At 32.9% G+C, this 25,163-nt stretch overlaps 1 protein-coding gene across 14 annotated transcripts in view; it reads left to right on the top strand.

Moving 5' to 3' along the window:
* The window catches only part of FER (FER tyrosine kinase), a 725,379-nt gene that overhangs the window by 480,098 nt on the left and 220,118 nt on the right, over window positions 1-25,163 (top strand). For 9 of the 14 annotated variants that reach the window (XM_050794604.1, XM_050794601.1, XM_050794605.1 and 6 more), the window contains 3 exons: window positions 7,069-7,161; window positions 15,824-16,027; window positions 20,345-20,467. In XM_050794604.1, coding sequence (XP_050650561.1) covers window positions 7,069-7,161; window positions 15,824-16,027; window positions 20,345-20,467 — 420 coding nt within the window. Of the gene's footprint in view, window positions 1-7,068; window positions 7,162-15,823; window positions 16,028-20,344; window positions 20,469-25,163 lie in introns of those variants that run through there. The other 5 variants (XR_007726658.1, XM_050794615.1, XM_050794611.1 and 2 more) reach the window with 4 other exon arrangements.

Raw genomic sequence — 25,163 nt, 5'->3', positions numbered from 1 at the left:
ATAAATTACTGGCCTTAATGAAAAGCATATGAAATTTATATCCAGGTTGAATATGGAAAGTCACAAGAGACCCTCATTTCTGCCTAACAACCAAAATAAGCTACAAAATAATAGTTTTTGGAAACCTCATCAGAGAGCTAAGGACAGAAGTAAACCTAAATGAACCTACATGCAGAAAGTGACAGGCCTTTTGTAGGAAAAAACAGACCCATGATTACTTTCATCCTTGGTGGAACTGTATGAGCAGATGAATCCTTAAAAGTTTTTGAGATATTTGTAGCGTCAGGTGTAGGCTGATGTGAAAGATTAGAATCTAGAGGAGCCTGACCCACAGAGCAAAGCACTATCTGTCCACCAGCTCTTACGCAAGTGTTTTCACTGAGTGAAGGAGGCCATCAGAGAAGGAGACTTGAGAGAGATACTTCAAATGAAATCCTCAACACATCAGAAAGGTGGTGTGTGGGGTGTGTGTCTGGTGGGGGGTGCGGGAGTGGGGAGGAGTTCAGGCAGAAGAACTGAGCACTCTAGGGTTTCACTTACAGAAGAATGTAAGAGCCCTTTCCCAAACTGATTCTTTGTAGGGAATGCTGGGTCTTCACAGTCTAGGGCAATGGCCCTCCAAAGACTAGGCTGAGGAATGTGTATTAGAGCTGAAAGTTGTCTTCTTAGGTACATAAAGTAGTGGGTGAGGGCAAAGAGACTTCCCTCCCCCACCCAAAAGACTGTAAAGCTGGGAGAGATCTCCTGTATTTCCTAAAGCTGATGGATCAGCTTTGAAGCCGAGGGAGGATGCTAGAATCTCATCATGGCTCAGCTTTATTTTTAGATGAAGGAAAACTGATCTCTCTCAAAGTATTTGAAGGCTGTGGCAATTGATTTAAACTAGAACTGTGACAAAGGCTAGACCCAACTTATTAACTACAGCTCCAACTCTCCAACAGCCTGACAAAAAAAGGAGTGGGTATGCCCCTTTCTTGAGGATAATATTCTTGAATTCAGACTCTACTGTTGTTTTATACAAACTGTCTGGCCTACAATCAAAGATTATATAACACACCAAAAAGTGAGAAATGTGACCCATAGGCAAGAAAATAGACGGACTCAGAGATGGCCCAGATCTTGGAATTATGAGACATTTGTTAATATAGCTGTTACAAAAATGCTTAGGGATGTAGTGGAGAAGATGGAAAATGTGTCTGAAAAGCTGGGAAATTGCAGTAGAGATGTGGATACTGGAAAATAAATGGAAATTCTGGAATTGAAAAATACAGTATCAGAACTGAGAGCTTCATTCAATGGACTTGCTAGATAGACTAGAAAGATCAGTGAGAGGTAAAGACAGGTTGGTAGAAAGTATCCAAATTGAAACAAAAAGAAAAAAGTGAAAAAACATAACGGAGTGTTTGAGGTCATGGAATAATATCAAATGTAGGGGAGAGAAATATGGGGGTAAAAATTCCAGGTTTTAATGATCAAATTCTTTCCAACACTTTCAGCCCAACGGTCCATGAAATTTTAACAAACCGTAAGCAGGATGAAATATTTTAAAAATCACATTTACTGATATCATAGTCAATTATGAAAATGGCCAGGGGGAAAAAGATACATTATGGATAGGGGAATAATGATATGAATTGTAGATAATGTCTCTACAGAAACAGTGGTGGTCAGAAGACAAAGTACTAAAAGAAGAAAAGCTACATCAACCTTGAATTCAATATCCAGTAAAAATGCCCTTCAAAAATGAAGACAAGCAGCTTGTCACACTCACCAATCTCTTTTCTGTGTCCAGTCTATCTACTAACAAGTCCATCAAATGCGTTTTTCAACTCTGATACTATATTTTTCAATTCCAGAATTTATATTTATTTGCTAGCATCTCTACTGAAATTTCTCATCTTTTCAGACACTGTCCATCAGAAAAATGGAAAATAAGTGTTGGTGAGGATGTGGAGAAACTGGAACCCTCACTGGTTCAGCCACCAGGAAAACAGTTTGGCTGTTCTTCAAAGTTAAGCATGAAATTACAATTTTACTCCTATAAAACAGATATTCAAACAAGTACATGTATACACATGTCCATAGCAGCACTATTCACAGTAGCCAGAAGGTGAAAACAGCCCAATGTCCTTGTCGTTGCTAGTAAAATAAAAATAAATATAGCTAATATTTATGAGCATTTATTATGGTAAGGTAGAAAGGGAAAAGAAGGGACAATGAGAGGTGGAGACAAGGGATAGGGAACTTGCAGTGAGGAGGCGTATGTAGTGTATGCAGGGAATGGTAAAGAGGTTATTTTGACTTTATCAAAATAATTTGTTAAATGGAGGAATGAGCTGGGGACTTTGTGAAGGTGTAACTGAAGCTGGTAAAATGCCTTGATTGCTAAACATTGGTCTTTAATTAAATAATACTTTCATTATAAGGTATTCCTTGTCTCACAATTTATTAGTTTTAAGTCAAGTAGAAAAATTTACTGCTGTATCGTTATGTCCCTAAATTGTACCAAAAGCAGAATCTTAGTTAAGATACCTTGATAATTCAATTTATAATAGTTACAATTTTTCATACAAACAAATTACACAGTTGTTTACTGAGCAAAGTCTTATCAGCTCTTAAGTTGTTGTATCAATGAGATGCTCATCAGGAAACTGGTTGGTGTGCATCTTGTAGTACTGGATAATTTATAAAAATTGTATTTTGGTGAAGGGATGGATGAATAGGCAGAGCACAGAGGATTTTTAGGACAGTGTGGGCTACATGTTGTTAAACATTTGTCCAAACCCATAGAATGTACAACGAAAAGAGCAAACCCTAATGAAAACTATGGACTCTTGAGTGATCATGATTTGTCAGTGAAAGTTCTCAACTGTAGCACAGGCACCACGCTGGAGGGGGATACTGATAATGGTGGAGGCTGTGCATGTGTGGGGGCAGAGGACATATGAGAAAATCTTTTCCTTCCTCCTGCTTATGCTATGAACTTAAGACTGTTCTAAAAAGTAGTCTTTAAAAAAATATTTATTTAGCCATTTTGGTCACACATTTGGGAAAAGCACCATGGAATGTGAACTGGCTATTGAATAGGACGGAAGCTAATTATAGCCTTCTTCTTGGGTCTTATTTCCCTACAGACATCTTATTTAAGAGATACAGAATAAAGAAAGCAAAAGGAATGATTTATGACATTTTACAACCTAGATCTCACTGAACTCTATTCTGTTTTACTGTAGATTTCCTTAGCATTGTTGTTTTAAAACAAGATCTTAATAATCATTCAGATGTTTCTTTTGTGTATTTGGTTTCTAATTTCATTATTTCAGAAAATGAATATGCCTGATTTAGCAAGGGGGTTTTCTTTCTTTTTATAAATAATCTTAATATGCAAGCATCAAAGAGAAAAGACAACATGACAAACTAAGTTACTAAGGAGTGAATACTTCTAAAATGATTTGCCTTTAGTCGGAAACCCTATTGCTAAAATAAATCATTTAGAAACTGTTTTAATACTTAAATTCTGTATCCTGATGGAAATAGAAACTATGTATCTTGCATTGTGCCCAGCAAATCAGCATTTCCAAAACCTTAGGTTACTTCTAAATGCATTTTTTTAAAATGAAGGACATACTGATATTTACAGTATTTCATTTATATTATGAGTGATCTATAATGTAGAAGTTTTTCAGAAGGTAGTCTTCTCTGGGGTTATAATTTTCCTGCAGTTATTTCTCACAAAATCCCTCTGAATTTTATGGCTGTTTTGCATAAGAAGTCCCTAAGATATTTGGCACTCAGCCTGGAGTTTGAGCATGAATATTATCTTTCTCTTGATTCTTATTGCCTCTTGATTTTAATAAGTCGCTGGCTGTTCCTACAGGGCCAAATAATCACTTGCATTGTTCTGTCCAAGAATGTTACTAGATTGGGTTTATTTACATAAGTCTGTGAGAAATAATATTCAGTTTTTGTTTTAAAGACCTGTTATAAACAACAACAATAAAAGTCTTCCTTTCATGATAGTTCAGCCATCTCATTGGTTCATATTCTAAGGGTACCTCAGGCTAACTGTGACTAAATGCTCTAAGGAAAGTACTGATTGCCAGCCTGGTACCATGAAACTCTTCTCTGGGTTTTTGTTAATGAACAATGCAACACAAATGATGGGGAGTTGGATAAAAGTCACAGAATTTTTGAGATGCAGATTTTATCTAGCCTAGTGCCTTTCTTTTTTCTGATGTGGAAACTGAGAGCAAGGGTAGTTGAGTAATTTGCTCAGATTCATACTCTTCATCGCTTCTGACTTCAAGAACGTTATTCCTTTATCTTAGTGCCTCCTTTTAGAACCTCACTTTCAGAACTGTTACATGCTTTTTGGTTGAAGTTGTCACTTTCTACAGCAGCCAGATAGGCAGTCATTGGTTAGAGCTTAGTTTCTTTGTCAGAGCGACTCCAATCAGCAGAACCTTAATTCTTGCCTTTGTATCTTTGTGCTTTAGTGCTCAGGGGATGGGGGCACTAAATGGAACATTGCAGTGCAAGAGCCTGTTTCACTGCAGTTTTCTAATGAAGGATAATTTCAAAACTTGATAGGTAGGATTTTACTTTAAGTAATTTAGGTATTTTTTAAATAGAGTTTATCTGTTTGTTTTTATTTTTTGTTTGTTTTGAGACAGGTCTTGATCTGTTGGCCAGACTGGAGTGCAGTGGTACAGTCTGGCTTCACTGCAACCTCTTGGGCTCAAGCCATCCTCTCACCTCAGCCTCCTGAGCACCTGGGGCTAGAGGCACACGTTACCATATCTGGCTAATTTTTAAAAACTATTTGTAGAGATGGGGTCTCACTGTGTTGCCGAGTCTGGTCTCAAACTCCTGGGTTCGAGCAATACTCCCTACCTGGCCATCCAGAGTGCTGGGATTACAGGCATGAACCACCAAGCCTGGCATAGCGTTATTTTTAATTGATAATAGATACACTTGTAATTATTATGAACCAGTCTCTTAGTTTTATGTGTATGTGTATATACACACACACACACAAACACATACACTGTCTCATTTAATTTTAACATAATGAAAAACTATTCTTAAATGAGATGTGAAACTGATACTGTACCTAGAACTTTTTTTTTCAAGCCAAGGTAATAGCTGAACTTAACAGCACTTTTTCTGAGCATCTCATCAGAATATTATTTTATAATATCAGGTATTATTTAATAACATTGCTTCTCCCTTCACCCCTTCATTAGTCCCCTGCTACCTCCATTGTGAGGGGCCATCCTTTAGCCAGAACTAATTCCTACAACTCCTTTATCTGGAAAATGTATCTTGCCATTACTTGAGGTGAGTAAAATGAGTGTATCATCACCTGCCCTGGCAGGCCTAAAAGCAAACTTAGGTATTGTATTCATGGCAGTTGAAGGGAAGTTTTTTTATTTTAATTTTTAAAAGTAGCCATTTGATTCTTTGATGTGAAAATCAACCTGTCAATGAATTCAGCACAGTCCGATGTGTTATTAGGTAGACTGTAATTTAAAGCTGTTACTAGATGTTACACAGACAGGAACTACATGGTAAATGAGTTTCATTTTATTTGTAGAAATCTGGGCACCAAATGATCCAACACTGGTTGGAATGTTTTATTAACCCTATTTGCATTTTGATTGCTGCTATATGAAACTTAAGGTCTCATTATTATTTCTGATAATATATTTTTAGGCCAACCTATCTAAAAAGAACCTTCATATGAAAAGGTGTTTTCACTAATTGTATCCATCTAACACACAATATGTTATGTTTTGTAACTTAATATAAGGGAACAATTTTTAAAGTTTTCTTTATGCCCTAACTGGACCTCCCTATTAGATAATTCTAATCCATTGGGTAATTTTAGCATTACTCACTTAGAAAATGTTTTGTTTTGATATTACCAAAGGGTTTTGGGAGAAAGCATGTGGCCAAGAATGTCTACATTTACTATTACAGAAACAAAAGATGTTATTTGTGACTTGCTTACTTATTTTCCATAAGTAAAATTGGGCATCACTAATGCTGGAAGACCTACAGAAATAGTGTGCTTGACAAAAGGATCTCTTGTTCTTTTGTCTGCTGCTGATTAGCAGATGAAATACAGTCATCGTTGGAAAATTGACCAGTGCTGCCATTACAGAACCACACATCCTTTGCTCTTGGTGCCCTTCTTACGTCCTAGTTTTGGTTTTGTTTTGTTTTGTTTTCTTTTTTCCCTCTTTTTTTTTTCTTTTTTCCCTCTTTTTTTTTTCTTTTTCCCCTCTTTTTTTCTGCCCTCTTACCTACCTCATTCACTTATGTTTGTAAAATGGTCCTAAAGATTTGAAATTTTAGGAAAAGTTTTCATCATTATGGTATACGATATTCAGAAATATGCATTGTATGGCAAATAGCAATCTGGATTTGGTAGGATTGGTGGTAGGTAGGTCTGCCATTACCTTCTTGTTTTACTTCATTCTCCTCCCACCTGCCTTTCTCCTTATCTTCAGGATCATCATGATGGTCATTATGATCATCATGATGGTCATTATCATCATGTGAATCTTTGGGAAACTTCTTAGGTACTGAAGTGAAATTCACCTTTAAAAAATGTGTTCCGTATACTTTTCTTCCTTTTTTGTGTGTGTGTGATTATTTTTTCTTATTTGAAATTGCCTCACAACTATAGTCCTATCTGAAATAGTCTGTGTTAAATAGGTTCCTTATAGCTTGTGTTCTTTTTTGCATGTGTTAATTAATACTTGGTTTTCTGTGAATTTCCTTTGCATTTCTTGTTTTCATCTATATGAATTCTATATGAATTGCTATATGCATTTCTATTTCTTTCCCCAAAATCAAGACATTTGTTGAGGGGTCAGTAAAGTAAAATGCTATAGAGTTTGTGTGTATTTGGTTATTTGTTATCTTTAATGTGAGGAAGTTTGTATTTTATTTAGTTGGAAGACATGATGGATAAGCTGTGGATAAGTACCTAAATACATAAATGTGTATACATATTGGATAGTTTACTGTTGCTGAAGGCTTGTTTCTTAATCCCTCCAGGAAAGAAAGGAGAGGCTATCCAAATTTGAATCTATTCGTCATTCAATTGCTGGAATAATTAGGTCTCCAAAATCCGCACTGAGCTCTTCAGCAGTAAGTAGGATTAACTCTCTGTGCTACTGAAAATGGTCATTGTCTAACTTCTTTCTGATGCATTAATGAATGTGTGTGTGTGTGTGTGTGTGTGTGTGTATAAATTTGCACTTACAAATGGAAAGATAAGTGCGTAATTTAACTTTTTGTGTGCATATGAATGTCTATATATGTGTATAGTAAAATCCCATGTAACACTGACATAGGGAATACAGAAATAAACTTGAATTATAGGCTTCCTTTACAATATACAAATAATTATGAGGAACATTTTATGTACTTTGAGGTCTTACTGGAGGAATAGTATAAACAATTCTTTCCTAGTGAAACATAACCCTTTTACAGTAGGGATTACTATATATATTTTAAAAATGTATTAGTGTATATGTATATTTATATTTTAAAGAGCATTTTGATTATAAAATTGAAGTCTGTTTGATAATCATTGAAATGTGGGTTTGACATATCACAGTAGTGCTTGAGTATTAGTTATCTTTAGTAACAGCGGTTTGGCCATCTCATACACATGAATAAACACACAGAAGCATTTCTCTAAAGCATTAGGTCTTCTATTTATTTGGAGAAGGAGGTTTTTTTCCCCCTCAAATACACAGGCACTCCAGTGTATACACCCCTAACAAGTACTAGTCTAATTCTGGTCCTGATGGATTTACCTACACTGGATATTTCACATACATGAATAAAATCATACAATATGTGGCCTTTTGCATGTAGTTTCTTTCATTTATAATTCTTCTACGGTTCATCCATGTTATACAATGTGACAGTACTTCATTCCTTTTTATGACTGAATAATACTCCATTGTATATATTTACCACATATTGTCTATCCATCAGCTGATGGACATTTGGTTGTTTCAGCTTGTTGGCTATTATAAATAATGCTGCATGAACATTCATTGTCAAGTGTTTTTATTTTTGTATGTTTTCACTTCTCTTGGGTGTGTACCCAGGAGTAGAATTTCTGGGTTATATGGTAATAATTCTCTATTTAAGCTTTTGAGGAATTGCCACACTGTTTTTCATAGTAATTGTACCATTTTACATTCCCATCAGCAATATATGAATATTTTTATTTCTCCACATTATTGCCAACACTTGTTATTTTTAATGTTTTCATATTACAGGCATTCTAGTGGGCATGAAGTAGTATCTTACTGTAGTTTTAATTTCCATTTACCTAATGACTAATGATGTAGAGCATTTTTTCATGTTCTTATTGGCAGCTTATATGTGTTCTTTGGACATGTGTTTAGTAATATTCTTTGCACATTTAAAAATTGCTTATTTATTGTTGAATTCTAAGAGTTTATTCTGAAAATAAGCTCCTTATACATATAATCTACAAATATTTTTTTCTTACCGTTTGGATTTTTTTTTTTCACTTTCTTGATGATGTTGTTTAACACACTTAAGTTTTTGATTTTGCTGAAGAGCAATTTATTTTTTCCTTGACTCCGTGTGCTTTTGATGTCAAAAAAAACATTGTCTAATCCAAGATTATGCTGATAATTCAACCTTGTTTTCTTCTTAGAGTTTTATAGTTTTAGTCCTACCACTTACATCTTTGATTATTATTAATTTTTGTATATGGAGTGAGGTACAGGATCAAAATTTTATTTATTTATTTTAATTAATTTTATTTTTGAGATGAGGTTTCACTGTATTACCCAGGCTGATGTTGAATTCCTGAGATCAAGTGATCCTCCCTCCTCGGCCTCCCTAAGAGTTCAAATTCAGTCTTTTGCATATGGAAGCATATTTAACTTAAAATCATTAAAATGCAACAACTATGAATCACTGTTTATGCAAGTAAACATACAAAAATTAGAATGTTAAAGCATAATTTTAGATAAAATAAAGCAAATGCATTATATATAGGAAAATGAAATTAGAATTAATCACAATGGACTTGACATAACGATTTTTCTGTTTTTAACAGTATTAAAATGTAGAGCTCCCTTTAAAGACAGTCTAATGTAATGCTTAGATCAACAGTCTTAATAGAAGAAAGAACTTAAGACTTTAGCTGATAGCAGAATTTTTTTCATCTGAATATTGTATTTGATGTCATCAGATGTTTAATATTGTTATAATAATAGAATATTGTAACATAATATATAATATATATCAGAATATATACTTATTATATATAATATATAATAGAATATATAATATATATTTTATATAATATCAGAATAATACTTTAATATGTTATATCAGCTACAAGCATGTGTTTCCTTTCTAGTGTACTGAAGGTGTTAAAAGCCCTTTTATTAGTATCTCAGATTACTGAGGCTACAGTCACATCTAGCATCTACCCATCTTAAGGAGGTTGTAATTTTGCATTGAGAACTATTTTTCAGTTCTGAAGCCTCTGAAGCCAAGGCCAGAGATGTTAGACAGTACTAATTACATATTTTAAAAGCCTACTGGCAATCATGAGGGTCCATTCCAATTGAAAGTCTTTCAAACCATATTATATTTAATGAGATCTGTTCCAGTCATGTCAAGAATATTGCCCTTTCTCTAGGGCCATCCATCTACTGCAGAATTTCTATAATGAGTGGCCGAGCAAATCGCTTGTTCCATCTTACAGACACTCATGAGTACTAGTTGTATCACTGATATATGGAGTGAATAATGCCCCTCTGATGGTAGCACTCTTTGAAAAATATTCTTTGAAACAAAAATAAAGCACATTTTGGTCGAAATGATTTGTTCTTTATATAGATATCAGAAGAATTATTAAATTATTCAACAGCAGTCTCTTTAAAATTCATATTTTCTACACTCTGTTGACATAGATGCTATTTTAATTTTAGAATTACTTTGTACTAGAATTTAGAAAATCAAAATATTGGAAAGTAGAAATGTGCTTCCTTTGTATAGAGTAATATTGTAAGATTTGCTTGCTTGCTTGCTTTTTAGAAACATCATTCAGTTATGTTAAGTTGTACATCAGTTGTAATACAGGGTCACAGTGCTTGGCTTCCGCCAGTGGCACAGGGGAATTTAGCTCTTTTCATGCGTGACATCAACTGCTTCTATTTTTCGGTGTTTTCCTTTCAGTCTAGAAAATCGGCCTTATATTTTCTTTAATCAAGACATGTTGTTAAGTTCAGGTTAAATAGTGTACATTTTAAATATCAGTTGTCTTCGATTATTCTTAAAGTCTTAAGTTGCTTTTCCCCCCATTTATTATTATGTAAAAGAGTCATTAACAGGGGAAAATAAAGATTTTTTGCATTATATCACTCTCATACAGTGAATTCTGTCATGTTTAGGAAAATTAAATATTCTATTAATTTCAAGTTTTGAATTACTTGAATTACAAGTATTACATGTAATTTTTCTAAAAGGACTTATTGAGATTGATATTCTGTAATTTGTACTGTAATGGAGCAAATCTATTGTTTATATGTTCGCTCAGATGCTTAAAACAGGTAACAGAGATCATGTCAGATTGATACTAAGTTTACACAGGCAATCCCAACTTAATGGTAAATGTTTACATTTACTGAAATATGGTTGCCTATTGACATATTGCAATGATCTGGTAGTCGTTTTTGTTGCAATGTGTGATAAGATATTAGCATTGAATATAGTTAATTGATGAAAATGTGTTCTTATTGATATTGTGGCACATTTTATATGTAAAATATATGGGTTTAAGGAAAGAATATTTTATACTGAATAAATGAAACTATAGCAAAAATGTGGTAAAATGATGAGAGAGGATGAGTGAGAGTCACTGGCACAATCGTAAAAGTAACTGCGTAAAAATAATAAAGAGAGAAAAGCATGTTATTACCAATAAACAATGAGTAAGGGAACAGAAGAAGCCAGCAAAAAAGAAGTCGGAGGAAACCCAAAGGTACTGAAACAAGCAGAACTGTTAGAAAGAAAGGAAGGTAAAATAAAATTTATATTTTGCTAAACATAGTGTCCCTTATCAGAGACCCAAGAAGAGGTACAAAAAGACAGGCCAGGAAATGGGAAGCTGTGGAAGTAACCTGATACTTGAGTTTGGCTTAGTTGTCTATTTTTGTTTAATACAAGTTTTAGAAAGAATTCTGTACTAATGCTCATCTCTGATTAGCGTGTAATTCTGTATAGTTACTATGCTAGAGAACAGTTTTATTGTTTGAACCAAACAAATTTATTTATTGAACCAAACAAATTCAAATTCTCAAATACTGTAGTACAAAAAATTGTTAAGAAATTTATGAATAAAAATTTTACAGCTAGTTTCATTATAGAATGTAAATATTAGCTGAAGTATCTTTTTTTGGTTGATAATATCCATGAAAAAACTGCCAATTCAGCTTTACTGCTAAACAATTAGAATTTGTAGAATTAAAGATAGTCATTTAGTGCCAAAGATAGAACCACTATTTTAACTAATTTACATCCTGTTTGTCTAGCCTGAACACAAATGATCCTGAAGTACAAATATTCAGAATATCTTATTTTTCATTATTTAAAAATTAATTCAATAGATTCAAATGTAACTATTTAGAAATTTTTTAAAAACTGGAAGGGAGAACATTGTTTTTTGTTTTCATTTTATATTAAACATTTAGTATATCTGTACAAATAAAAAATTATATCCAACTATCCAACTAGAAATGACATAAAATACACTTTCCCACCTATGATTACATTTCCCTTTCACTGAAGATAATTTTTACTACCACCAGGCTCATTCAGTAGACTAGTGTTTCCCATCTTTTGTAAACAGTTGATTTCTCATCCCCTCCTAAAATTCCTAAGTAATATATAGCTTTAAAAGAAAAGGGGTCCTATGAAATTAAAAAAAAAATAAATTTATAGGGCCAGGCGTGGTGGCTCACACCTGTAATCCCAGCACTTTGGGAGGCCGAGGTGGGTGGATCATGAGGTCAGGAGTTTGAAACCAGCCTGGCCGACATGGTAAAACCCCGTCTCCACTAAAAGTACAAAAAATTAACCAGGCGGGGTGATGCACACCTGTAATCCCAGCTACTCGGGAGGCTGAGGCAGGAGAATCACTTGAACCCAGGAGGCAGAGGTTGCAGTGAGCGGAGATCACGCCATTGAACTCCCGCCTGGGTGACAGAGCAAGACTCCATCTCAAATAAATAAATAAATAAATAAATAAATAAATAAATAAATAAAATTTATAGAGATAGGGTCTCACTATGTTGCCCCGGCTGGTCTTGAAATCCTGACTTAAGCAGTCCTCCCACCTTGGTCTCCCAAAGTGCTATTACAGACTTGAGCCACTGTGCCTGGCCAAATCTTAATCTAGTGCCTTAGATCATTTGGCCATGCTACCGGCTGAGTCTTACAGAATTTTTGAGAAATATTTAAAATCTTGTAAATTACTCATAGTCACCCCAGTATATTACTAAACTGGATTTGGAATAACTTATTAATTAGACTATTAAATTAATGTTAATAACTAAATTTACATGAGAATAGAAAAGATAATTAAATGTCATTTTTATGTTAAAAATTCAGAATTTAAAAAAGTTTGTGTTGAAGTTTTATTTAGATTGTTCAAGCTCAGTAAGGGTTTTGCTTGCATATTTTTGATGCTGTTTTATTCTTGTGTTGCTTTTTTCAAAATGGTTTATTGGGTAATTAATTTTAATAGAATCTAGACCAGACTATTTTCAAAAAACACTTTTGTTTTTGCCTCCCAAAAAGAAGCTCATCTTGATACTCAAATGCTTGAGTGAAGGTATACAAATCTTCATTACATACTTGAGAATTAGCCTGGACTAGGGTAAGGAGAAAAACTAATCTCTTTTTCTTTCCCCAAGAAAAAAAAATTTTCAAGTGCTGCTTCCTTATTGCCTTTTCATATAAAATAACCTCTTTAATTTCACTAATTCCGGTATATTTTTGCTGGACTATTCTTTAGGAACAAGATCTACAGAAAATAACTAATTAAACAGCTAGCCCAATCAATCAGGAAAACTTATTAAATATAACTTATTAACTGTACTGTATTAACTGTAACTTAAAAAGGAGGCTTTGCTCCTACCCCCATATCTTTGGCAAAAATCTCAGATAATTTACTAATGAAGAAAAACCCTGTCTGTTGAGGCTGAGAAAGATGGGATATTTGAGGTAAAAAGCTTGGTTTCATTTGTGATGTCATTATGCTGGGCTCTTGGTATGTTGCTTTTTTTTTTTTTTTTTTTTTTTTTTTTTTTGCTGGTGCATCCTACATATATTACTGTCAAGTTTGTAAAATTGTGTTGGGATTTCATTCAAATCATATTGATAAGAATATTCCTTCCAGTGCTTCCAGAGAAGTCTTTGAAAGACCTGATATACCCAGGCAGGGGATATGTGTGACTTTTCCCTGTGTATGTGTGTACACATGTGTATATACACACATACACTCACAGTAAGTTCAGCTTGTATTTCATAACAATGTTGTATAGGGGATGGGGAATAACAGATCTTTGAGCTTCCCTCCCTACCCCCAAAGAAACTAAGAAACCTATAGAATTGAAGTATGATCTTTATGAGATAGCAATATAAGTTCCTTACTATTTAGTTTTTTAAAAACGAAACAAAACTCAGATACTTTCCCCAGATGACTTTTTCCCCCATACATGTTCTTCATCATATACTTAAATGAATTTCTGGGAATGCTGGCTGAGCTTTTGTACTTCATATACCTTTCCACCTTAGTTCATCAAACTGTGTTCTCTCAGTTGGAAATAAATGCAAATTTGGAAGGATAGGTTGGCTAGAACAAGAAATCAACATGTAGCATCCTCGTTTGGGATGCTTTCCTGTTATGTAGACCTTTTAGAGAGACAATGATAAAAATAAGTCCTTTGCAAAGATGTTACATTGAACTTCTTGTATTCAGTAATAACTTTTGAATAAATAAGCACTTTTGCTATTAGTGAGACAGAAATATGTCCATTATAGTAAAAATTTTAGTATTTACTCTAATTAGATGCACTATGATAAAATTTTAAAATAAAATTTTTGATTATACAAATAGAAAACGTTTGATTATTTTTTACTTCTTTAATAATTACAAATTATTAGTATCGGTATATACAAAAAGTTAATTTTGTGTAGATTATGTTTGTTTTTAAAAGTAATATTCTTTTACCTCATATAGTCATGGGTGGTTCTTTAGATAAAATTGTTCTTTAAAACAATTTTTGGGAATATGTTAAAATGTTTTTTGAAATAAAATATTTTTCTTATATGTTAAATATGATATAATATTGTTTATCATAGTTTGTGTGAAAATTAAAAAGACTTAGTTTACCAAAACTTCCATGTATAGTCACAACCTGAATATATTTTAAAAGTTTAAAATGTTATTTAATATGAGTGGAAGAAGTAAGAATCAGAATGTAGACTCTTCCTTGAGATCTATTTTGGACTTTTCAAGTTTTTTATTGTTGTTTTGTTTTGTTCTTTTAACCAACAGAATGGGTTTTGGATAATATGAAATAGAATTTTGAGCAGTAAGTTTTGGGTCTCTTCAGTGCTACAAAACAATGAAGTCTTTGTTAAAAACCAGTTTTTACTTACTACAGAATTACCATACTTTGGTCCTACCTAGAATTTATATCAGCCTGTAAAACTTCATATATGAATATAAATATTTGCCTTTCATTTATTATTAATTCTGATGTTTCCAATTTATAAATTACCTTCTCATGAGGCATTGTGCATACTGTATTTTGAGAACCTTAAAAGTTAGTTCAAATTACTACACCTTATCCACAAAGTACTCTTTCTATCTGGAGGAGTTTAGTTCCTGTGTGCCATAAAAACAATAACATCAGCAACATTTTTACTTGTAATCAGAAAATGTGTGATTTAATCTACTGTCAGTTAGCACATTTCAAGGAAATAACAATCATCTCTTAAATTATTTCTGACTTGGTGTTAGCATTTGGCCTCTTAAAATAACAGAGAATTTGCTTTCTCTACCATGCTCATGGTTTATAAACATTCCTTATCTTTGCCGTGTGTTTGTAATTGCATATTGGTGGTTTTCAGTGATGCTATTTCTCCTAGGGCTTTATCTACCATTGCTTTATAGAAGCAGGACCAGCCATGTGGCAGAGGTAATGGTTAAGTCAGGTGAGTGAAGATAAGGACAGGAAGGCACAGCAGCAAGGCAGCATCAAATAAAACCTGAGATAGTGCTCCTGGAACATATGAGACTGCTCAGAACCTCTGTGATCAAGAGTTAATTACATAAAAAAGAAATACCTTAGCTTTTCATTTACATAAAAATTAAGTTGTTTTGTGATACATTTCTGTTAATTCCCTCTTTTTCTTCATAATTTCTCTGGTTGATAATTTTAGTATATAGATTTATTTTAGGACATGGTGAATAAGATTATCAATGCTAACTCTAAATGCTAATATTGTGTCTACCTTTGTATGACAGATAAAACAAAGTGTTGAAGTGTATGTATTTGTGGTAAACTTCAGCACCAGTACTTCAAAAGATATTTTAGGTTCATCATATAACTTTTAATTGGTCAATTAAAGGGAGGAACATTTGTAAGAAGCCTTTATAGTTGCTATGAATTTTATTAGAAAATAATCAGTATTTTCTCTAATTTAGTTTTTTTTTTTTTTTTAATATTTGTTTAAGCTTTCTGATATGATCTCCATCAGTGAGAAGCCTTTGGCAGAACAGGACTGGTACCATGGTGCAATTCCCAGAATAGAAGCTCAAGAACTGTTAAAAAAACAAGGAGACTTTTTGGTGCGAGAGAGTCATGGGAAACCTGGTGAATATGTCCTTTCTGTATATTCTGATGGACAGAGGAGACATTTTATCATACAATATGTTGATGTACGTTTCCAGTTTAGTTCATATGTATATTTTGATGTAGTTCATTTTGGTACAATTGTATTAAAACAATGAATGGTTTGTGACAAATGCCTGCAACACTTGAAATTTAGCACTTAATTTTTTTCTGAATTTCTTAAATACAGTGCTTCAAAATTTGCTAACATTTAAGTATGTTTAAGGAAAGATGTATTTAGTAATATTTTAAATTAAAAATAGTGTTTACAAAATCAAAGTCTATAGCTATTTAAAATATGTTGTTAAATTTGAACATTAAAGATATTTCGAATTAAAACTAAAAACAATGTGATTATTATAAGTTTTTTTTCTAGAGAAACTTAAGTTTATGAAACTTATACTTTTGAAATTGGAGCTTGGAATTGTTTTCAGAATGGTGCCGTGAAAGATTTTTAAGAAATACTTTATTGAATAGTGATAGTGAAATTTCTTAATGAATGGGATGATGGTTGAATTGGTTTTTTGATACATTAAAGATTAAGGTTTTTCTTTTTATAGATAAGCCGTTGTTTATTGGCATTAATAATGAATAGAAATTAATGAAGAATTAAAAATAATTTGTTTACATTGATTATTCTAATGCTAATTTATTTTTTGAAATTTATTTAAGCATTGCTAAACTACTTTCTATGTTTGTTACATTTCTTTATTGAGCCTTAAACAGATGAAGAGTAATTTCAAAATTTAACTTTACCCACTAAGGAATTTTAATGTTTTTGGCATATGAAGGAATTGATGCCTCTATTTGTTTTCCATTCCCATCATTTCAGATGGCCTGCATTTTCAAGATTGCTATCCACAGGATTTCAGTTTATGTCTAGAGACTAGGGTGATACTAATTGCCTTACAAAAATTGAACCATGATCATTAGATGAACCTGAGGGCTTGGATAGCTTAGTAACAGGTGTATGTACACACACGTATGCACATATACCTCTTAATAAGTTTATATATATATGAAACATACCTTTTTGAGCTGACATTCACATACAATACAATTAATCATTTTAAAGTGTAGGATTCAGTAGCATTTAGTACATTTACATCTAGTAGTTATAGCTAAATGAAGTAGATACCATTCTAGTAGGTTAAAAGGAATACATCCATTAAAGTATTTCCACTATCATAATGTTCACACTATTTGTTAATTTTTCATAGTATTCAGACCTCAATTTGATAATCATATTTTCCCACATTCATACATCTAACTTACTGTTTTGGAAACTCTGTTGTTTCTAATGATGTGTAATTTTTTATTTCCTTGGCAAACTCTTTTGTAATTTATATATGCCTTTAAGTTATGAATTTAGATAACCTACCCTATTACAATTTGTGACCATGTTGGCAATATTTATTACATGGTGTGAGAATTGTAGAAGGAAAGATTGTAGGTAAAGTATAAACTCGTTAACCACAACTTATATGAATGTTTCATTTTATTTTCTAAGCTCTGAAAGTAACTATTTTTGAAATATGTATTATGTAATACTGAAATATTTATCTTATCACTTCTAGTTTAAATTGTAACTATAAGTATTTAAATTAGCATTCTTAGAAACAAAAAGGAAAGGGTCAGTGTGCAAATTATTGCTTGTTTTTAATATTGCCATTTTGTTTTAAGTGGCTAAAATGAACAATATAATATATGCTAAAAATAAGAGGTTACAAGTTCACATTTCATAGTTTTATCCGGTTTCCTTCTGTCACTGAGATTTTTCAAATATCTCTGTTAAAAATGAGAACATTTATTTTTCACTAAACGCCTCAGATTTTCTGCTGCCTAATTTTATTCTAGTGAGTTTTTGCTGTATAATGTTGAGCTCCTCAAGCAATTGCAAACAGTATAAGATGATATAGAGTTTTAATTCTTTTTCATTTTGTGCAGCTGATTCTTCCATGAGCTAAAATTATCCTGTTCATTTCCTCCTATACCTGTTAACTAGAAGGGGTCAATAAATGGGGAAATTCATTAACAGATATTTAATGAGTGCCTACTGTATTCTAATGAAGGAGTTTATATTATAGAAGCTGTAAATAAATGAGCCAACAAGTGTTCCAAGAGAGGAGGTTATGAAGTAATACAAGATTTTAGAGGAGTTAAAAATATTAAATAGTAGATCAATAAAAAGAGCACTATATTTGGAGTTAGAACACTTGGCTTTCAGTCCTAGCTCTGTCTTTACTTGTTCTGTGGTTTAGGAAATAAAGGGGGTTAATATCTTAAAGAGTTTTTGCGAGAATCAAGTAAGTGAATACATACTTTGCAGGATGTGAAATTAAATAAACCAATAAGGCAGCATAGAAATGAATACTGGAAAGCTCATGCACTCATGCATTTTGCATTCAAGACATTGAATACAACATTTAATACAAAGAATAGACATTTCTCCAAAAAGTTGTGTAAATGGCCAATAGGTATTATGAAAAAATGCTCAGTATCACTGATCATCAGAGAGTACAAATCAAAACCACAATAAAACATCATTTTATCCCAGTAGAATGGCTATTATTAAAAACACAAAAAATAATAAATGCAGGCAAGGATGTGGAGAAAAGGGAACTCTCATACACTGTTGATGGGAATGTAAATTAGTAAATTCATTATGGAAATCAATATGGAGATTTCTCAAAAAAGTATAATAGAACTGCCATATGATCCAGTGATCCCACTACTGAGTATTTATTCAAAGGAAAATAAATCAGTATACCAAAGGGATACCTGTACTCCCATGCTTATTGCAGTACTATTCACAGTAGCAAAAATAAGGAATCAATCTAAGTGTCCATTAACATTTATTATTTGTCTGGTGATTTGATAATTGAATGTGTGCCAGTACAGGTACCATATACTGGTAAAGTGGTTTGCATGTTAATAGTTATTCAACTCTTTTACTCTGTGAGGAGGTACAAATATTATCTCTGTTTCACTAAGGAATAAGCTGAGACACTGAGAGATCTTGATTGGTGTTTTGCACACCTAGAACATATATTATTATAAATAGATTAGTACCTTCAGTGTGAAATATTCTCAAGCATCAGTGCTAATATATCATAGAAGGTATGCCTACTATGTACAAAAGTTCTTTAGGCAATGAATTAACAACTGCTTTGAACTGACTCAAACACTAACTGCCTTGAGTTGATTTATACTCCATAGTTAAGTGCTAAAGTAAACTAATGCAAGTTTGTTCATTACTCGATGAAACAGAAATATTCATTTAAGAAGTTTTATATAAATTAAATTTTGATACATTAAATCTTTTTTATTTTCTAGTATGGAAAAAGAGCTTTGAGTTTTTAAACTTTCAACTGGGAGAGTAATCTTCCAGTAATGCGAGTAATATAGAATTTAGTCGGTTTTGAAAGTTCTTATTTCTTCACAGGATTTTCTTAAAATGGGGGTACTCCAAAATCTGTATTGGTATATATCTCCTGGATGTGAGAACTATCAGTTGGAAGCGTTTGTTACATTGCATTGCAATGCTTCTTGCATTGAAAAATATGGCCAATAGGGTATTTTTGATTTGCCAGGTTTATTGCTATCAATTTATCCATATGACAACCTACTCATAGGCCAATTTGAAATATGAAAACAAGAGAAAAAGGGTCTTGGAGGAGTTTGGGGAAAATTGCACCTTACCTAGTGATATGCAATTTTAAAATGCTAAGATTTGAGCATGTTGATATCTGCAGTTTTGTCACTGGTGCATTTTATTTCTTTATCAAAGATGCATGAATGAGTGTTTTTGGTAATGAATAATAAATGAATACTCCACTATAAAAAGCAAACTAATACTGTATCAACAGATAGAAAATAAATGGTCAGATGTATTAAAATATTTACCATCAGACTGGATATCCTTCCTTATATTTTTGATATTATTTTTGATATTGAAAGTTTTATCAAATGGGACACATATGTAGACATATGTAAACGTGTATCTTGTCCGTTAACTCGGGTGTATCCCATGCTTTATTTCCTTTGGTTAGCATTTTAGCAAAATGCATTTCAGGTCTGTTTGTTAGATTTTTTATTTTTCAACAATTTGAATTAGATTTAAACATTGTGAAGATTAATTTATCTCTCACAAGGTAGAATTTTAAAACATGTCAGAGCTTTCTTTATTTATTTATATTTTTATCATCTTAATAACTTTTAAGGGTATAGTTTAGTAGTGTTAAGTATATTCACATGGTTGTGCAATTATAGTTTTTTAAAGAATGGAATCTAATTTGTCAATGAATGTAGATTTTCTAAAGCAATGTCTTCACATTTATTCTACCTTATTGTTCTCTCTCCAGAACATGTATCGATTCGAGGGCACTGGATTTTCAAACATTCCTCAACTTATAGATCATCACTATACAACGAAACAGGTCATCACTAAGAAATCGGGTGTAGTTCTGCTGAATCCTATTCCTAAGGTAGTTGCTTATATACTTTTTTGTCTGTTTGTTTTAAAAGAATTTTTGGTGCGTTAACATTTCCAACAGTAAATAAAGTTCTTAGATTATATGCTAGTCGTTCAGAAAAAAAGAAAGTTTTGTTTTTGTTTTTCTGGCTTTTATTAGTAATACAATCGAAACATGAAATTTCCTTGATTTTATTAAGATGAGCTGCTTTTTATTCAGTATTTGCTAGTATACAAATGGCTTGGATTTTTTTTCCCCTTTCTTTCCTAGTTTTTCTTCAGACTTGAGGCTTTTCTTCACTTTATAAGGTTCATACTTTGAAAGGTTCAGGTTATAAAAAATTCAAAGTTGTATAAGTCAAAGACAATGTCCAGCAATTAGGAATAAATTAGGGTTTTAATTTGGGATGTTACATTTACAATGTATTATAAGATATTAGAACTATTAAAAACTAGTCTACTCTTCATGGAAGCAGTAAATCAGAACTTACCTAGGTGGAGCCAGGTGGTTGGATAAGAGATTGTCTTAGGTCATTTTTACCTCTATGATCTATCGCAGAAAACACTACTTACATGTGCTTTTCAAGATTTGTTCAATAAAGAATGGGTATGTGGAAGTTTTGTGTTTTTAAGGTAATATATTTGGGACTTAAACCAAAGTGGAACAATGGAGCTGACTTAGTTTCTGAGCACCTTTGATGTTTCAGGAGTGGGGTTCGTATTGGCAAGAGCGCTTTCCTTTCAGGACTGTCTAATATGAAGAACAGCGTAGAAATAGGAAAGCCACACAATTTGGTAGATTAATATTTGTTGATATGACTGTTATACATTTAGGGATTGCTTTTAATTTGAAGTAAGTGTCAGTTCCAAGAGTGCTGGTACATAGTCCGGATTTAGCAATTTGGAAATTTAAAAAACAATTATTTTATTTCCTTTTGTTAATCTGGGAAATAATATCTATATTTGTACATTTATTGTACTACTGAGTCTTCACTGAGAGGATGACCTTTAATATTTCTCTCACGGAAGATTTTGACAGTTGTTTGTTAAACATTCTAATTCTCTGGTTAAGGAGCTGGCTTTCTTGAACAATTTTCTATAATTATGAAATTGCATAATTCTTTGTTAATTTTTTAAATTCATTTTCTACCCTTAATTACCAAAACCATAAAAAATTCTTCTTCAGTCTGAAATAGATTGTCACATTTTTTCTATAGCAAATATATATATATATGTATATATAAATCTTTCAATATTTCCTCCTTCATCTTTATTTTTTCTTTTTTTTTAAATTATACTTTATGTTCTAGGGTACATGTGCACAACGTGCAGATTTGTTACATATGTATACATGTGTCATGTTGGTGTGCTGCACCCATTAACTCTTCATTTACATTAGGTATATCTCCTAATGCTATCCCTCCCTCCTCCCACCCCACAACAGGCCCTGTTGTGTGATGTTCCCCTTCCTGTGTCCAAGTGTTCTCATTGTTCAGTTCCCATCTATGAATGAGAACATGTGGTGTTTGGTTTTCTGTTCTTGCGATAGTTTGCTGAGAACGATGGTTTCCAGCTGCATCCATGTCCCTACAAAGGACACAAACTCATCCTTTTTTATGGCTGCATATATTCCATGGTGTTATGTGCCACATTTTCTTAATCCATTCTATCATTGATGGACATTTGGGTTGATTCCAAGTCTTTGCTATTGTGAATAGTGCCGCGATAAACATACATGTGCATGTGTCTTTATAGCAGCATGATTTAAATCCTTTGGGTATGTACCCAGTATTGGGATGGCTGGGTCAAATGGTATTTCTAGTTCTAGATCCTTGAGGAATCGCCACACTGTCTTCCACAATGGTTGGACTAGTTTACAGTCCCACCAACAGTGTAGAAGTGTTCCTATTTCTCCACATCCTCTCCAGCACCTGTTGTTTCCTGACTTTTTAATGATTGCCATTCTAACTGGTGAGATGATATGTCATTGTGGTTTTGATTTGCATTTCTCTGATGGTCAGTGATGCTGAGCATTTTTTCATGTGTCTGTTGGCTGCATAAATGTCTTCTTTTGAGAAGTGTCTGTTCATATCGTTTGCCCACTTTTTGATGGGATTGTTTTTTTCTTGTAAATTTGTTTGAGTTCTTTGTAGGTTCTGGATATTAGCCCTTTGTCAGATGAGTAGATTGCAGAAATTTTCTCCCATTCTGTAGGTTGTCTGTTCACTCTGCTGGTAGTTTCTTTTACTGTGCAGAAGCTCTTTAGTTTAATTAGATCCCATTTGTCAATTTTGGCTTTTGTTGCCGTTGCTTTTGGTGTTTTAGACATGAAGTCCTTGCCCATGCCTATGTCCTGAATGGTATTGCCTAGGTTTTCTTCTAGGGTTTTTATGGTTTTAGGTCTAACATTTAAGTCTCTAATCCATCTTGAATTAATTTTTGTATAAGGAGTAAGGAAGTGATCCAGTTTCAGCTTTCTATTTATGGCTCACCAGTTTTCCCAGCACCATTTATTAAATAGGGAATCCTTTCCCCATTTCTTGTTTTTAAAAGAGGGAATTCTCCATTACTCATTTTATGAGGCCAACATCATCCTGATACCAAAGCCTGGCAGAGACACAACAAAAAAAGAGAATTTTAGACAATATCCCTGATGAATATCGATGCAAAAATTCTCAATAAAATACTGGCAAACCGAATCCAGCAGCACATCAAAAGGCTTATCCACCATGATCAAGTGGGCTTCATCCCTGGGATGCAAGGCTGGTTCAACATATGCCAATCAATAAACATAATCCAGCATATAAACAGAACCAAAGACAAAAACCACATGATTATCTCAATAGATGCAGAAAAGGCCTTTGACAAAATTCAACAGCCCTTCATGCTAAAAACTCTCAATAAATTCAGTATTATTGGAATGTATCTCAAAATAATAAGAACTCTTTGTGACAAACCCACAGCCAATATCATACTGAATGGGCAAAAACTGCAAGCATTCCCTTTAAAAACTGGCACAAGAGAAGGATGCCCTCTCTCACCACTCCTATTCAGCATAGCGTTGGAAGTTCTGGCCAGGGCAATCAGGCACGAGAAAGAAATAAAGGGTATTCAGTTAGGAAAAGAAGAAGTCAAATTGTCCCTGTTTGCAGATGACATGATTGTATATTTAGAAAACCCCATTGTTTCAGCCCAAATCTCCTTAAGCTGATAAGCAACCTCAGCAAAGTATCAGGATATAAAATCAATGTGCAAAAATCACAAGCATTCTTATACACCAATAATAGACAAACAGAGATCCAAATCATGAATGAACTCCCATTCACAATTGCTTCAAAGAGAATAAAATACCTAGAAATCCAACTTACAAGGGATGCGAAGGACCTCTTCAAGGAGAACTACAAACCATTGCTCAATGAAATAAAAGAGGACACAAATGGAAGAACATTCCATGCTTTCTTTTTAAATAAGTGATGCCACCAAATACCCAGCTTCTCAAGTCATAAATTGAGGGTCTTTGACATCTCTTTCTTCTACATCACTGCCCTCCCTCAAGCACTCTGGGTTACAATTAAGTATTTATCTCTTAAAAATACAAAAATTAGCTGGGGATAGTGGCACATGCCTATGGTCCTAGCTACTTGGGTGGCTGAGATGGGAGGATTGCTTGAGCCTGGGAGGTTGAGGCTGTAGTGAGCTGTGATTGTACCACTGCACTCCAGCCTAGGCAGCAGAGAGAGACCCTGCCTCTAAATAAATGAAGTGTTTTGTATGCTTAATTATTCATGTGGAAGTATGAACACCAATTCTAGTATATATCAGTATGAATAAAATACAGTACAGGAAGATATTTTTTATCCAGATTAGGTTAACAAAATATACAAATAGGATTTCAGCGATACTGATGTCCCATTTCACAAGTCAACCAAATGTTTGTATTGTCTAATTTAGACCTTGCTTCGCCAGGTCTAAATTGGGAAACCAAATCTATAAAAGAAAGAAATAACAACGCAGATATGAGTTTGATTAGGAATACAAAATTTCAAATAAAGCTATACCCCTTATAATATAAAATTTGCTATAAAACTTGGATAATAGATTAGATTCTCTGGACTATTACATGGTTAATTAATGTTTTTCCAACCCCCAATGCTTTGGAATTGATTATCTCACCATCTGATAGAACTAGCTATGAAAATAAATATATACTGGATGCTGTAGAAATTTAAAGGGTTATATATGATTTTTTATATGAGGTGGAAATTTAAAGTTTATCTGGCTATTAACCTAAAGTACTTGTATTTGAAATCTAAAAATCATTATCTCAGTTTGTTGCAAATGTTATACACTTGATTTAAAGGATCGTGTTACTCTTTTAAAAGAAAATCACAAAACAGAAGCTTTGAGTTAGATAATTTTTCAATTATGAGTAGATAACAAATTGATATGGATTTGTTATGGTGGTAGTATCTATTACATATCTTCCTTTGAATTATTTGTACTCTTATAACTGAATTATTTCTTGATTTAATTTGTGTGAAAAGTGAATGTCTTTGATTATATAATGTGCTATAAAATATTTAATTTCTGTCTTGCTAGACTTCATTTTTAGCCTACATAAAGAATTCCACTTTAGTTTCATTGTCATTTCTATTTCCCATTTATTTCTCTTCCCATTTATCTCTGCTCCTACCCATAAAAATATAAGT

Source organism: Macaca thibetana, chromosome 6 (assembly GCF_024542745.1).
Source record: "Macaca thibetana thibetana isolate TM-01 chromosome 6, ASM2454274v1, whole genome shotgun sequence".
NCBI classification, from domain to species: Eukaryota; Metazoa; Chordata; class Mammalia; order Primates; family Cercopithecidae; genus Macaca; species Macaca thibetana.
The sequence above is the reverse complement of the archived record's forward strand: the minus strand, read 5'-3'. Positions and strand labels throughout refer to the sequence as shown.